At 32.6% G+C, this 17,077-nt stretch overlaps 1 protein-coding gene across 1 annotated transcript; it reads left to right on the top strand.

Moving 5' to 3' along the window:
• The first annotated feature begins 10,146 nt into the window (after positions 1–10,146).
• On the top strand, positions 10,147–10,791 carry LOC145824241 (uncharacterized). Its single transcript, XM_082923865.1, has one exon. The coding sequence runs from the start codon at positions 10,147–10,149 to the stop codon at positions 10,789–10,791; it is 645 nt and encodes a 214-aa protein (XP_082779991.1).
• The last annotated feature ends 6,286 nt before the right edge of the window (positions 10,792–17,077 follow it).

Below are 17,077 nucleotides of genomic sequence, written 5' to 3'. Positions count from 1 at the left end.
AGATGATGTTTAACACTTGTTGAAACTTAAGAAAAGTTTACAAGTTGAAGTTAAACCGAGATGATGTTTAAACACTTGTTGAAACTTGAGAAAAGTTTACGAGTTGAAGTTAAACCGAAATCATTGTTTAACACTTGTTGAAATTTGTGAACAATTTACAAGTTGAAGTTAAACCGAGGTTATTGTTTAACACTTGTTGAAATTTATGGACAATTTACAAGTTGAAGTTAAACTGAAATCATTGTTTAACACTTGTTGAAATTTGTGGACAATTTACAAGTTGAAGTTAAACCGAGGTCACTGTTTAACACTTGTTGAAATTTGTGAACAATTTACAAGTTGAAGTTAAACCGAGATCATTATTTAAACAATGATTGAAACTTGAGAAAAGTTTATAAGTTGAAGTAAGACAAAGGATATGTCTTGTACTTGTTAAAATTTGTGATAAATTTACAAGTCAGGTCTAAGGTTGCATCAAATTAAATTACTTGGGTACTTACCGAGGTAAAATATCAGTTTGTATAACCGAGGTGTATCACCCCGAGGAGATTGCATGAGGATTGAAGTATGGAGGCATACAAAGCAAGCATGCAAGTATTCAAAAGCAAAAGAGTTGCTGTATTAAAAACACATCGGCAATGTAAAGAGTTTATATTACTTTAAAAAGAAAACAAAGTACAATCCAGTTAGAGAAGGATGCATGATTGAAACGGTTGGATTGCTGTGCGTGATAGCTTTCACGCGTGATGACACTCTTGGAGTTCTTGATTCAATGAAGCAAATACCTCGGCTAGGAGGATGGTTTCGGCTGAGAAACTCGAACAAAGCTTGGTTGTTAGTTCCAAAACATTGATGAAAGCAGACTATAGGTCTTGGTTATATTGAGCCGACGAATTCTGACTTCAGCAACAAATAATGGAGTAAGCTTAGCCGATGTGCTAAATTTGAAGAAATGATATAGGTTCCATCACCTCAGGATGCCAAGATAATAGAACGTAGGGGGGCAGTTGTGGGGACATAAAATTTTGAATAACGACACGTGGCCGAAGTGTCACCGAAGTGCCAGCCGAGGTGCCACGTGTCCTGGTCATGACGCCGAGGTTATCTCCGAAGATACCAGAATCCGAGATAAGCGGATAAGGGACAAGAGTCCTAAAATGAGAGAAGACTTCAGTTTGGGTAAAGATGAGACTCTTAGAGAGTTTATCCTAATTCTACTAGGAGTCCAAGATTAGCAGTAATCCTAAGTCCATTAGAGCTAGGCTCCTATTGGGACTAAGATTATGTTGGCTACAAAAGGAGGCACCCCCATGAGTCTAAGGTATGCTTTTGATATTCTGTCTAGTGAGTTAAACACTTTTGATTATCTTTGAGAGATATACTGACTTGATCGTCGGAGTGCCCCCGGGTGGACGAACCACCGCCGGGATCTTCTCTTTCTGTTGCAGGTCAGTCAAGTGCCATCTATTCTGCCAGTGCTCTCCAGCTGGGTACCTGTTTGGCAGTGTGGTTAGAAATTGACACACACAGATGTGTTTGAAATTTTTTGAAAGGTTATGTCAGACAATGCCATAAATAATTTAGATCATTTAAAAAGTTATGAGAATTGTATTTTGTAAAAATCTTTATCATTATGCTCCTTCCTCAAGATTTCAACAGTCATTGCTAAATCAATTGTTTGCACGAGCCTTCAATCAATGAGTAAAGCTTTGGATCTGAACCATCAATTTGTTCCCAATTAATTAGAGTTTGGGTATGTATTTTATATATATATATATATATATAGAGAGAGAGAGAGAGAGAGGGAGAGAGAGAGAGAGAGTGTGAGAGGGGTACTTGGTACTTATGCAGTTTAGTCAACGAAAAACGATTTAATAAAAAAATTCTAATAAGTTTTAATAGGAATCAAACCTACTATGATATAATATTTTAGTCGTAATTTTATTTTTTTATTTAATAACACATTATTAAAACTCTAAAATTAAATGAATATATCTCTGCCCTTATCAACAAACCCATTTAAACCCCTACAAAGAGACAGCTGCCAGCCTACTAGTGTGATTGCCAAATTTGACCTAAACGCACTTGGACTTGAAACATGTGTAGGTTTTCGAGTGGCTATATTCATCCTATCAATGTTAAAATTTGATATTATACCACATACAAAAATAATAATAATAATAATAATAATAACAAAAACAAAAATAAAAAAATCATAATAATATATTATTTATTGTGTCAAATTTAATATAATACTATTAACTGTATTAAAATAAGGGTGTCATACCAAATTTTAACATTATGAATATTTTGCAATTGACCTTTCAAAATTTATCAGGGTAAATAGCATGTCATGTATTTATTTTATGTAAATCTAATAAAATTCTGTTTAATTTATTAAAATGAAATAAAATAGAATGAAATCACAAAATATAATATTTTAACACTATAAGATTTTAAAATATAATTAAAATAACATGCTCTATTGAAGATAGACTCAGTACACTCATTACCAAATCAAAGTGGGGATGCACTCTATATATAATTAACTAATGTAATCTAATTTTCACAAAATTAACATATTATTTCTTGTAAAATAGATATGAAGCAGATTATTGATAGGATTGTGACAGTAAATTATACTATGAGATAATATATGATAGGACTATGGATAGTATTATGAAAGATGAGATTTTTTCTTTTTTCTCTTTTGCTAGTGAAAGATATGTTATACACTAAGGTAAAGGATCAAATAGAGAAAGTGTTTATTGTATTATGTTTGATTAGGATGTGATATAATTATACAATTATTTTTTCTGTTAAATGCTAATAAATTAATAAGTTACATAGTAAATTGAAGAAATGCATGCCACCAATGATCCAAGTGGTGAGTCCAAATCTATACTCTGTGGGTGTTTGGAAAATAGCTATTTTAGAGGCTTTTTGACTATTTTAGTAGACTATTTGAGTTGTTGTATTTAGGAAGATGGATTGAATTTTTTGTTTGATTGTTGTAATGAAAGATGTGTTTGAAATGATGTTTAGATAAAATGGTAATTTCAAATCTTCCCTGATACTTCTACCAAATTGTCTGCGTCAATTTCTGATAAAAATAAAAAAAATACAAAAACTCAGTTACAGTTGAGCTTTTTGGCTATTTATTTGAATGAGGCTAAAATAGCCTCACATCTTCCTTCCCAAACACCGCCTATATCTATATACAAATGTAGTGTAGTTTCTAATGCTTCCATACTTCCGAACTTTGTCTCTCATTTAAAGTTGAGATTATCTCTCATACTTGGCACTCTTAGAAATCTTTCTTTCCATTTTTCTTAATTTCTAATAAAAATTCATTTTTTATGGAAAAAAAAGTAAAATTTGAAATAAAAAAGATATGAATATACATATAAAACTCAAAAAGATATGATAAACTCTAATTTAAGATATTTCAAATATAATTATTGACAAATAAACGACATATTCCACTCTCAATTCTTCAAAGATATGATCTAATCTAATTTAAGATATTTCATATCTAATTATTAAAAAAATAAATGAAATATTTTACTCTCAATTATTCTATTACTAGAGTTTTATTTAATTTTTTTCCCCACAATTATCTTATTTTTATATATCTTTAAATTTGAAATTGAATTTTTTTTAATCATCCAAATCTAATTATTAAAATAAATATATATATATATATATATATATTACTCTCAATTCTTCTATTATTCGAGTTTTATTTGATTTGCTTTTTTTCCTTCACATTTATCTTATTTTTATAAATCTTTAAATACTTGAACTTGAATCTTTTTTTTTTATTATTATTATTATTATTCTTATTTGTTGTCTTTCATTTATCATAACTTCTCCCTCCCTCTTCCTCTCTGGGAGGATTTTGTTTGATTTCTCTTTTCATAGTTCTTAGAGTTTATCTTGAAATTTAAACAATCGAGTCTCTCTAATTGAAAGTTTATATATTGTCCTTTTGCAAATTTTGGTGCTGCTACTTTTATGATCGTGATTTTTGAATTTTTAATATTTTTTGTGTATGCTGTAAATATATGATTTCTCATTCAATTGATTTGCATGTGTGTTTATTTATGTTGTTGATTTTGTATGTGTATATAAGTTACATTAAAAAAATGTAATGTTCTTCATTTTTTTCTCCTTGGATTGGACTTCAAGAAAAAGACTACAACAAATTAGAGACAAGAAGCCTGAGAAACTTATCTCAAATCGTAGTAGAAGAGGCGTCCTTCAATAGAACAATGCATAGAAATGAAATGCAGAAACAACCAATAATTTTCTTCTCATCACGGTGTAGCCTGAACATTTTTATTTATTTATTGAATGTTTAGTATGATTTATATTTTATAGGATAATTTTTTTGAATGAATGTTATTATTTGTTGTTATGTATCTTCTCATTTATATTGCACTTTTATTATTAAAATATCTTGAACACACTTGCACAAAAGACACTTTTTTACATTTATTGAGAAAATTATGTGTTTGATTTACTTGAAGTTCTTGCATTTTCAATTTATTTATTTATTTTTAAGATTGGAGGGTCTAAATAAAGTTTAAAATAACAATTCTGCTATAAATTAATAAGATCATAAATTTATTTTTGTAGTGAAAATATAGTAGCATTTAGCTCATGATATGTTATAGATAAATTAATAAGATCGCATATATTAATTTCAAATTGCATTAGCAATTTAAATATTGTTCATATACAATCAATTTTTTTAACAAATTGCAATTTAAATAGTATTCATGTGCATTCTCTTTTGATTGTAGCATTGTTCCTATTACTCTCTCTCTCTCTCTCTCATACATGTCTTACTCTAAGATAGGGTAGGAAATATCTTTTAATGATACTGATGTGAATGATCATTATGAATGTTTCAATCAAAATATAATCTTTCATGTTTTACTTTGTTTTATCAAACCTAAAATGTAATATGTACATATTTGGTTTGAAATGAGAAAGATTATATTTTAAAGAGAGTAATTATTATATATATACACATAGTTTATGATATCATTCTATGAATCTGATATATTCAAATTAAAATTATGAAACTCTTAGAAAATAATAATGTATTTATATTTTACATGGGTGAAGTTTTTGTTCCTAAAAATAAAAAATAAAAAAGTGCAATTTTATAATTTACCATAGTTTTTATTTAATTTTTACTAATGACATTATAATTAATGTATTTGTTATTTAGAACTTAAAACATAGCATTAATGGTAGAAAACAAAACATAAGTGAAATTGTGATAAAAATAATAAAAATTTAATTAAATCTATTTTTTTACTGTATGATTTTGAAATTAATAATTAATTATTTATTTGATATTATACTAGTTCATATATTAAAAGATTTGGGAGATGCTTGTACTTGTAATCTCATCTAGATAGTCCATCTCATTTTGTGACTCTATTAAATTCCATTCTTACTCATTTATATATCTGAGTAAATTATTGATGCAAAAGGTCCACAAAATGGTTCCTTATTAACCCCAAGGCAAGTGGCCGAATGGTAAAGTCTAAAGGATAAAATTCACAGGTCTCGAGGTCGAGTCACCCATTGGGGCCACTGGAGGTTTGCCCGGTCGTTAACTTCAGGACCCTCAGGATTAGTCTTGACTTCCCTTAAAATCAGCGAGTTGGAGATACCTGAGTTATCAAAAAAAAAAAAAAAATGGTTCCCTATTATTTTGACATCTTAAAACTAGGAATCACATTTATACATTTTTCTATATGCCTCTTGATTGGAGTTGAAATTCCTCTGAATGGCACCTTATTTTCTTGCAGTTAAACACGTCCTTTGGGTGGTCTCAGATCGATCTCTCTCTCTCTCTCTCTCTCTCTCTCTCTCTCATTTCAAATTTTCAATTTAGGCCCTTTTCTTTTTTTTGCTTTAAAATTCTGTCCTTTTACAAGAACAGAGTAACAAAATCTCATGCTTTAGACAGACGTGTTTATAACCTGCAATTGGTGCTGTTTTCACGTGGTATAAATCTTACACACAGAAATTTCAGGAATTCTTTTTTTTTTTTTGGTTGTTGTACAATAAAAAAAATAAAATGTCAATGTCAAATCATTTTGAATCTATAATAAGTTAAGAAATGTAAATAAGAGACAATCTCACAGATTTCTATTCTATTTAAATATTATTGTTATTTATTTATTTATTTTTTTTTTTGAAAGATGCAAATAAAGGGAGGTGATGTTGCATAGAAGGAATAAGACTTGAACTCGGCCATTACACCTTATAATGTCAATTCTTTGGTGTCATGCAAAGTGTGATGGGAGATGTCTAAAATATTAGCTTACTTATCCAATTCATTTTTATTTTTATTTTTGTCAATCAATAAGAGAAGTCATATATTGTAACCTACACAATCAATTTGCTTACAAAATTGTTGGCTTCTAATTCTTGACCGATGAGTGTATCTATTAGTGCCCCCAAAACACCCAGATAAGCAATTTAAACCCAGCCAAATCATGCCAATACACAAACCTAAGATCTATACGCATATACATATATTTATACTACAATTAGATCTGATAATTATGACAGTTTTTTATAACAGTTGGAGAGAATTGAAGCATTTTATAACAATTATCATAGTCTGGGCATTTTCGGGAAAAAAAATTTGTGACACCTAGGTGTTTGTTTTATATAGTAGTACAGATATAAAGATTTACACAAGTAAATGTATGAATCCCAAAGGAATTTTGATTCAATCTCCATTTCATTTCGGAAGTTTATAATAAATCATCAAAATTTTAAATCAGTTGTTTTGTAACTACAATGTCATTAAAAATTTTAAAATTTTCTTTCACGGCTTTTAAATTTAAATTTAAAATTTATTAATATGAATCTTTGACTGCCATTCATCATGAAATGATTATTTGAAATGCTCCAAACATGCCATGCTTTTCAAGAAGTATGCCGTGCATGGAACCATATGAGTTCAGATTTATGGGTCTCGATGTTAAATCAACTGCTTGCATTGCATCATCACATGTTGCAACTTGGGGATCTACTAATTGCATGATGTATCGAATTCACATGTTTTAGTATGTAAAAGCAAAACACTTAATATTCATAATGAGTTCTTTCATTTGCGCAGAATCTTCTCATTGAATCGCACACAATCCATTTATTATAAAATGTTTTGTTAACATGTGCCCTAATGTTCTGTGTAGGCTTTTTCTGCTTCTTTTTGTGTTGCTGTTGGTTTCTTACCAACTGGTGCTTGGAGCTTCAGTTAGCTCGAAGCTCCACTTTATTAATGTCCTGTATCTTTTTTGCATACTTTCATCAATAAAGTTTTTTTTTGCCAATAAAAAAAAAAACATGTCCTAAGATGTTTTGTCTGCTTATACATTATGTATGAAAATGAGTGTAATAAAGGACGTATAATACTTTTATGCTTTTTTATCATGTGCCTTAAGAATATATGTTAACAAGATCCTATTATACAAAAGTAAGACCGAACTCATAAAAAATACAACTCTGTAATTGGTTTTTGTCTTTCTAAATTCTTTTTGTTCCCAAAGCAAACCCAGAGAATGATTTTAATGGCCATTCAATATTGGGTTTTTCATAGATTTGAATTGCTTAAGCTTTGCAATGGGCCTAATTAAAAACTTGATAGGTAACATTAAAGGGCAAATATATGGGACAGTTACAAAATAATTGTATTACAAATGATAATTTTATTTTTTTATTTTTGCAACTCTGACACATAAGAAGGGTTGTACTAAGCATATGAATGAATTTGTACCATACACATAGGAGAATTGCACTATCATAAAAATATATTTTTTTGCCACTACTCCATTGAAATGCAATTTTTCTAACATTAATTGTTTTTTTTATTATTTTATTTTAATAAAAGAAGAAATAAATAAAAATATATAAATCATCTGATGCACATTGTTTCATGTCTACTAAAATCCATGAGACTAATTGTCTTTTTGGAAAAGCATGAAACTTGTCTTGCTGCACTCTGTCGGTGTGTACTATGCTGGCACCATGTTTATGTATATTACATTTATATACGTGAGTTTTTGTTTGATTTTATTTATTATTTTTTTTTTATCAGTAGGTCATTAATTATAAATATGATAAAATGTTTTATCAAATTGAATAATTAAAATTTAATTATAGTTAGAAAGTCAACAATAATGACACCCAACAAATGAGAAATAAATGTATAAAACTCTTTTTCAAAAGAGTTGAATTCGCAACCTTACACCACTAGGGCCAGCCTTGGTTTTTTGGGACTTAAGGCAAACTTAGAAATGGGGGTATGGGGTTGCTGTTGTATCTTGGGCACAACCGTAACTATTGTACCTCAATTTGAGGTTTATTATGGGCTTATTTTTATAACCTAAACCGTTTATTTTGTAGGGTTTGTAAAGTACTTCAAGCATACCAAAAATTATTATATTGATTAGATATCAATAGCTACATAATCGGATTGTATATTTTTTTATACTATTTCTCAAAAGAAAAACTTTGTTTAATTTTTATTTATTTATGATAAATGTAATTCAATCAAGTAGGTATAGATATCCGATTAATATGATTTTTGACATGCTTGAAGTACTCAACGATCTCTACAAAATGATCAATTCGGATCATAAAAATAAACTCATAATAAGTCTCAAATTGACGCACAACAGTTACTGCTATGCCATTAGCACAGCAGCAACCCTCATCTGAAATGGGGCCTCCATACTTATTTTTATAAAAATCAAAATAATTGATAAAATAGGAAGTATCATTATTTATTTATTTATTTATTTTTGTAGTTGTTTGTATCTATACAAAATTTACTTAGGTAAGCACTAAAATTATTAGTTTTTTATGCACATAAAATATTAGGTGATAAATTCAATTTGAACCTATTGTATTAATGAGTGAATCAATTATAATTTATTTTTTATAATAATTATAATATTAGATTTTCTGATTAATTTCATAAAATTTTTAAAGTTGATATAAATCATAGTTATTGAGATAAAAATAAATCATAATTATTGAGATAAATTTTGGACATTTTCAATGGATAACATTGTTAATTTATTTATTTTTTTGACGTAGTAGATTGAATGTAAAATTTGATCAACTTTGGCTTTAAGAAAAATTATTTCTCCAAAGACAATAGTGACTGATATAGTCTACAATATTATATAGTCAATCCATAAATTTAGCAACCAACCATCCTACTTCAATTGTTTTTCAAAAAATTTATATAAAACTTTATTTTTAACTAGTAATACTACAATGTTATGTCTGCTTTACTGGAATGAAACTCAATGGATTGGGATGATCATGTGTTAATATCTTTATATAGAATTGTTAAAATTGTTAGGATTTTCTACTTGATAAGGTTTGACTTTCCTTGTTTTTAGGATTGTAGTTCTTTGAAGTCCTACATAATAATCCATAGTCTTAAGGGGGGCAAGTTATTTTCTTTTTAGATTTAGTTATACACCACGATTCTAGGGCTGTAAAGTTGTGGGTTGTTATTTTCCTTTCTGCTTTGATGTAAGGCTGGTTAATAGCCATGTTGGTTCTTTAATTTAACAAGAAGTTTTCTCTGCATCTAAGAATTGTGCTTTTGTTTCTGCAATGTTCTTTGTCATTGTGCTTGGTTTCAACATATGGTATCAGAGCTCTATCACGGGGCTTGACCAACAGCTTGTACCACAGCTATCAGCATGAAAGAACAACATGACTAGTGAAAGCAACTTTGTGCAACCTGCTATCCCACGATTCGATGGACATTATGATCACTGGAGTATGCTTATGGAGAATTTTCTGCGTTCAAAGGAGTATTGGAGTTTGGTGGAAACTGGGATCTCTGCAGTAGCGGAAGGGACAGATCTCACTGAGGGACAAAAGAAGGTGATTAAGGATCAAAAGCTGAAGGACCTGAAGACTAAAACCTATTTGTTCCAAGCCATTGATCGATCCATTTTGGAGACAATATTGAAAAAGGACACAGCAAAGGATATCTGGGACTCTTTGAAGTAGAAGTACCAAGGGACAGCACGAGTTAAACATGCTCACCTCCAAGCTCTTCACAAAGAGTTTGAAGTGTTGCACATGAAAGCTGGGGAATCGGTGAATGACTATTTTGAAAGAACCCTCATCACAGCCAATAAGATGAGAATTCATGGCGAAAGAATGAAGGAGGTGGTGATCATCGAAAAGATCTTGAGATCTATGACTCCAAAGTACGACTATGTTGTATGCTCGATCGAGGAATCAGATGATTTGGATACTTTATCCATAGATGAGCTTCAAAGCAGTCTTTTGGTGCATGAACAACGGATCAACCGTCACACTGTGGATGAACAGGCCCTTCAGATCACTCACGGACTTCAACTAGGAGGAAGGGGTGGTGGTAGAGGTTCTTACCGAGGAAGAGGAAGAGGTAGGGGCAGGTTGGATAAATCTACCCTAGAGTGTTATGACTGTCCTGAGTTGGGTCATTTTCAGTGGGAATGCCCCCAAAGAGCAAGAGATACAAAGGTCAACTTTGTCGAGACCAGTGAAGAGATGTTTTTAATGGCGTATGTAGATGGCAACGAGGCTAGAAGAGATCACTTGTGGCTTCTTGACTCTGGGTGTAGTAATCACATGTATGGGAAAAAAGAGTTATTCTCACAATTTGATAACAATTTCAGAGAAAAAGTGAAGCTGGGCAATGATATGAGTCTCACTGTGCAAGGGAAGGGCAACATTTGAATGGAGATAAATGGGATCGTGCAGGTGATTACTGAAGTTTTCTTTGTGCCGGAGTTAAAGAACAATTTACTAAGTATTGGTCAATTACAAGAGAAAGGTCTTGTAGTGCTCATGCAACATAGAAAGTGCGAGATTTATCATCCTGAAAAAGGTTTAATCATGGACACCGAGATGGCATGCAACAAAATGTTTGCTGTGCTTGGTCATTGTTCTCCAAAAAAGAAGAAATGCTTCTCCTCTATAACCACAAATCAAACTCAACTCTGGTATTGCCGTTATGGTCATCTTAGTTGGAATGGTCTTAACGTGATCCAACAAAAGAATATGGTGGATGGTTTGCCTCAGTTAAAGGCTCTTTTGAAGATCTGCGAAGACTGCTTGATAGGAAAACAACATCGCGATACTTTTCCAAAGGAAAGCACATGGAGGGCATCTGGAATTCTTCAGTTAGTGCATGTAGACATATGTGGGCCAATAAAACAAATCTCAAACAGCAAAAAAAGGTATCTCATTACTTTTATTGATGAATTTAGCAGAAAAACTTGGGTTTATTTCTTAGTTGAAAAATCAGAAGCATTTGCTACCTTTAAATCCTACAAAGCTAGAATTGAGAAAGAAACTGGTGCATTCATAAAGAGTCTTTGAATTGATCGTGGGGGTGAGTTTACATCACAAGAGTTCACTCACTTCTGTGATGAGAATGGCATTCAAAGGCAATTAACAACAGCTTACACACCTCAACAGAACGGGGTCGTAGAGAAAAAGAATCGCACTATCATGAATATGGTGCGCAACATGCTGTCAGAGAAGCAAATCCCAAAGAATTTCTGGCTTAAAGCAGTGAATTGGACAGTGCATGTCATGAATAGAAGCCCGATACTTGCTGTGAGAAGCAAGACACCAGAAGAAGCCTGAAGTGGGTTTAAGCCTTCAGTAAGTCACTTTAGGGTGTTTGGATGCATTTCCCATGTTCATGTACCTGATAGCAAAAGAGTAAAGCTCGATGCCAAAACTCTGAAATGCATATTACTTGGGGTAAGTGAAGCATCCAAGTCTTACAGGTTATTTGATCCAATTCCTCAAAAAATAATCGTGAGTCGAGATGTGGTTTTTGAAGAAGACCAAAGGTGGAATTGGGATGATAGTCACAAGGAAACTATTTTGGCTTATTTAGAATGGGAGGAAGATGAAGATGCAGGAACAAATGAAAGCCTTGGGGAAGAAACTGAAGCAAACATCACTCTTTTTCATGAACTTGAAAACTTAGGATCTGTTCCAAGTGACTCACTTGAAAAGGGAGAGCCTTCAAGTGATGGCAGTCCTTTTCATGGAGGACAAGTTCGAAGACCACCAAGGTGGATGCAAGATTATGTAAGTGGGCAGGGCTTCTCTGATGGCTCATCTAGCCTTATTCTCTGAACATGATCCCTTGACATATGAGGATGCAATGAAGAGTAGCAAATGGAGACAGGCCATGGATGCTGAAATCGAAGCTATTGTAAAGAATGGCACATGGGAACTCACCGAGCTGCCATCTGGAGTAAAGACAATTGGAGTAAAATGGGTTTTTAAAACGAAACTCAATGAACATGGAAAAGTGGACAAATACAAGGCAAGGCTCGGCTCGTTGTGAAAGGGTACAGTCAATAGTATGGAGTGGATTATGCTGAGGTGTTTGCACCAGTAGCTCGTTTGGATACCATTCGAGTGGTCATCTCAGTTGCTGCCCAGAAAAGCTGGATGATTTACCAACTAGACATCAAATCTGCGTTTCTACATGGAGAGATAGATGAAGAAGTGTTCGTGAATCAACCACTAGGTTATGAACAAAAGGGACAAGAACATATGGTATGTCGACTGAAGAAGGCTTTGTATGGACTCAAACAAGCTCCTTGAGCTTGGTACAGTCGAATAGAGACCTATTTTGTTCAAGAAGGCTTTGAGAAATGCCCTTATGAGCACACTTTGTTCTTAAAAACAGCAGATAGAGGTAAAGTTTTGATTGTGTGCCTTTATGTTGATGATCTTATATTCACTGGTAATGATGAGATTACGTTTGAACACTTTAAGAAATCCATGATGATGGAATTTAACATGACTGATCTTGGTAAAATAAGGTATTTTCTTGGAATAGAAGTTTTGCAAAGGGTGGATGGTATTTTCATTAGTCAATGGAAGTATGCTCAAGTGGTTTTGGAGAGATTCAATATGGCCCAGTGCAATCCAGTGCACAATCCAATGGTTCCTGGCTTTAAACTCACTAGGGGTGAAAATAGAGCAAGGATCGATGGGACATATTACAAACAGATCCTGAGAAGCCTTATGTACTTGACTGCCACTCGTCGCGATTTGATGTTTGTAGTAAGTTTAATTAGCAGATACATGGAACGATCCACTGAGACTCATTTACAAGAAGCGAAAAGAGTGTTAAGGTATGTGAAGGGTACAGTCAATTTTGGATTATTCTACAAGAATGGAGGAACTAAGGAACTTGTTGGCTACATAGATAGCGATTACGCTGGTGATCAGAACGATAGGAAGAGCACATCTGGCTATGTTTTTATTCTGAGTTCAAGTGTAATGTCTTGGTCTTCTAAGAAACAGCCAGTAGTCACTCTTTTAACTACCGAAACAGAGTTCATCGCTGCTGCATCTAGTGCTTGCCATGCTGTGTGGTTAAGGAGGATTTTAGAGCAGCTTAATCATGGTCAATACAAACCAACATTGGTTCACTGCGATAACATCTCAGCTATTAAACTGCCAAAGAATCCAGTCATGCATGGTCGTAACAAACACATTGATGTGCACTTTCATTTTCTTCAAAATCTTATCAAAGATGAAGTTGTTGAATTGGTGCAGTGTTCCACTCAGGAACAAATTGCTGATATTTTGACAAAAGCACTAAAGCTCGAGGTGTTCGTGAAGATAGGTGGTCTTATGGGTGTCTTCGAATATCCAGGGATAAACTGAATATTGATAGCATTCAGTTTAAGGGAGGATGTTAAAGTTATTAGGATCTTCTACCTGATAAGGTCCGGGTTTCCTTGTTTTTAGGATTGTAGTGCTTTGAAGTCCTGCATAATAATCCCTAGTCTTAAGGGGGAAGTTATTTTCTGTTTAGATTTAGTCATACGCCACGATTCTAGGGCTATAAAGTCGTGGATTGTTATTTCCCTTTCTGATTTGATGTAAGGCTATTTAATAGCCATGTTGGTTCTTTAATTTAATAAGAAGTTCTCTCTGCATCTGAGAATTGTGCTTTTGTTTCTACAAAGTTCTTTGTCATTGTGCTTGGTTTCAACAAGAATGATTATTCTCCTATAATGATAAATGATGTTTTTATTTGTAATATTTTTTTTTATCATTTTGTAATAAACGAAATGTGAGAATGAATATTATGATCGAATGATTATTCAATTTTGTTTAATTTCAATGAACTAAACATAACATAAAAGACGACTATTTGGGAGCCTTATGTTTTTTAGGCAAAATTTGGGGCCCCAGCCAAGCATTTCGCCCACCTTAGACCAAGGCCAATGCTACACAACATAAAGTAATGCTACATAACTACTAGGTTAAAAACCCTAGTTCATGTGAGATTTTTTTACCAAGCTCAAATTATTTTCAAATAAAATTCTCAACCTCAAACAATTTAAAATTTAAGCTACCCCAAGAGCACTTGTTTTAAGGTACAATAAATGATAACAAATATTATTGTTTAATGACACTAACAAAGTTTTTGAAATAACATTTAAAATAATAAAGTATATCATTTAAAACAAGTCAACAATATTGTAAATGACAAAAATAACCTAACTTGACTTTTCATTTTGCCTAATAAATTCCATTATATTTGTTAAATTCTTTCGGTGGTACTACATGCACCAATTAATATACACACTAATATACCAACTAGTGTTATATCATTATTACTGACCCCACATATTATACAAATTACAAATATCCAAAACCTCTAAAATTTTGCCACATCATCTGTTAGTATACGAGTTAGCATATTAATTGGTACATATAGTATTATTCAAATTCTTTTACACATCAAACCTAGCTCTTCATTTAGCATTGACAGATTTTTTATATGCTTATTAATTTTGGACAAAAAAATAATAAGTTTTTTTAACAAAAAAAATAAATTTATTAGCAATTATGTTAACTTATTTTTCATATCAAAATTAATTTTTATCTCGAATATTTATTTTTTTAATACTTTGTTTAAAGAAAAAATATAACCATTGAATTCATTGAAGTCAAATAAAAATTGAATTTACAAAGTAAAAGAAATTAAAAATTGAATTTACAGAAATAATTAATTTTTTTTTTTGCAAAAGGTGAAGTCAAAACAATCATTAAAAAATGCATTGTAAACATATATGATTAGCATCAAAATTGTAGTAATAAATAATGAATTGTTTGTTTGTTTTTTCAGTACATATAAGTGCATTTATTATAGATTCTTCTAATACATATAACTACATTTACTATACCTTAACTAGTGCTCCTAAGGAACTTTTTAGCAAAACTCTTAAATTTTAAATTAATTTTTTTATCAGTAAAATAACAGATTTATTAATAATAAAAGCAAATTATATACAAAAATACATCAACAAATCACAGAAGTGCACAAAGTATCATAACTATCCTCCACAATCTCAACTAGGTTGGAAACGCAAAGTGAACACAATCATTTGCTAGCACTTGACCCAAGATTCGTGAGAAACCAATCAAGAGCAACTAAAAGCAGAAAAATAGAACAACAACACAGAACAATGCAATGTTTGTTCAACAACAACATCCAAGAAGCCACGTCAAGGAAGAAATATTTGCTCAGCCAACACCCCTACTGCAGAACAATACAACCCTCACTTTAAAGACCTCACAACAACAACAGGGCATATCACACACCAAACAAATCACACTCTAGAATCAACCACAACAACAGAGCAAAACAGATCACACAGAAGATCCAACCTAAGAGAACCACAACAGCAGGCAGAACACAAAACAAAACAAATGCAGAACACAAAACAGAACACAGCAGATTGCACCAGATAGAATCACAATCCAGAATCAACCATAGCAATAGAGTAGAAACACACCCCAAAATGCATACTTTAACCTGCTGCAGATTAACCACAGACAACAAGCATGATCAGTCTATAATGCATACTTTAACCGGCTGCAGATTATACACAATGTCATTAACTGAGTAACTAGAACAGGGGCTAGAGGCTCTGACCCACAATGCTATCCTGACCTTGATTCCAAATCCACTTGAGAGCCATTAAAGATACTTTCATTTCTCTACCTCCAAATGGACCAGAGCACTGCCAATGGATTGACCTTCCAGATGACTTTCTCCTATTTTTTATTCTATAACCAGCCCACCATTGAAGGAGACCGACCACTGACCCCGGTGTAGACCTCCCCGAACGTCCCGGGAGGAAATCCCCCGTTTTGTTCATTGGGCTCACTACAGTTCAGGACTCAAATGTCACGGTCCTATATCTAATCTCGCAGAGTGCAATGCAAGACTGATGAATCATCAAAGAGTCCAAATCCGGCAAATCGTTTTTGAAAACAGATTTTTTGAAAAAAGTGCCAAACATGGACTGCTTTGCCAGATATAGAGTCGCCACCTAAATATTTTATTTTTGGAGAAATTTAGGAAACCCTGACTCGTTGCCTAAGGCCACGTGTTCGTCATCACCGAAGTTGCCTCGGCTCGGGAACTTGGGTACGATTGGGGAAGGTCACTTCGTGAGCACCCCCGCTCGCGTGATCAAAGATCGGCCTCTACTAACCATGATATCTAGTTTTAAAAACATTATGCGTTCTTATTCCGGTTATTAGCCTAGATTTACTATGTGATGCGCACAGCATACAAGTATAGACTGGATCGCCTGAATTGGAACAAAACATCTCATGTTTATTTATTTGAAAATGGTTTGATGGTGCTACTCGTAAGTAGGCTAAGACGTGGATTTGCCACCCTCAGGTGGGCTTAGAAAAAAATGATTTTGCCACTCTCAAGTGGGCTTAAAACTCGCATTTAATGAATTGTTTCAATCCAAATAACCCAGCATTCACCCACAAGCATTCAGGCAATTATATCACATAAGCAATTAGCCTCATGGTAAGCATGCTATCATGGCAGTCACTCACACACATGCAAGGATGCTAAAGCATAAACACTTACCAAGTACTCCATGCCAAAACAGAAGCTATGTTAGAAATCCATGCATGATCCTAACTATACGGAAATGCCTAA

The sequence above is a fragment of the Camellia sinensis genome, chromosome 4 (genome assembly GCF_055761805.1).
Source record: "Camellia sinensis isolate YWXY chromosome 4, ASM5576180v1, whole genome shotgun sequence".
NCBI classification, from domain to species: domain Eukaryota; kingdom Viridiplantae; phylum Streptophyta; class Magnoliopsida; order Ericales; family Theaceae; genus Camellia; species Camellia sinensis.
The sequence above is the reverse complement of the archived record's forward strand: the minus strand, read 5'-3'. Positions and strand labels throughout refer to the sequence as shown.

What these genes read in the sequence shown, in the direction of transcription:
- LOC145824241 (XM_082923865.1), top strand. Translation starts at nt 10,147, where the DNA reads ATGAAAGCTGGGGAATCGGTGAATGACTATTTTGAAAGAACCCTCATC.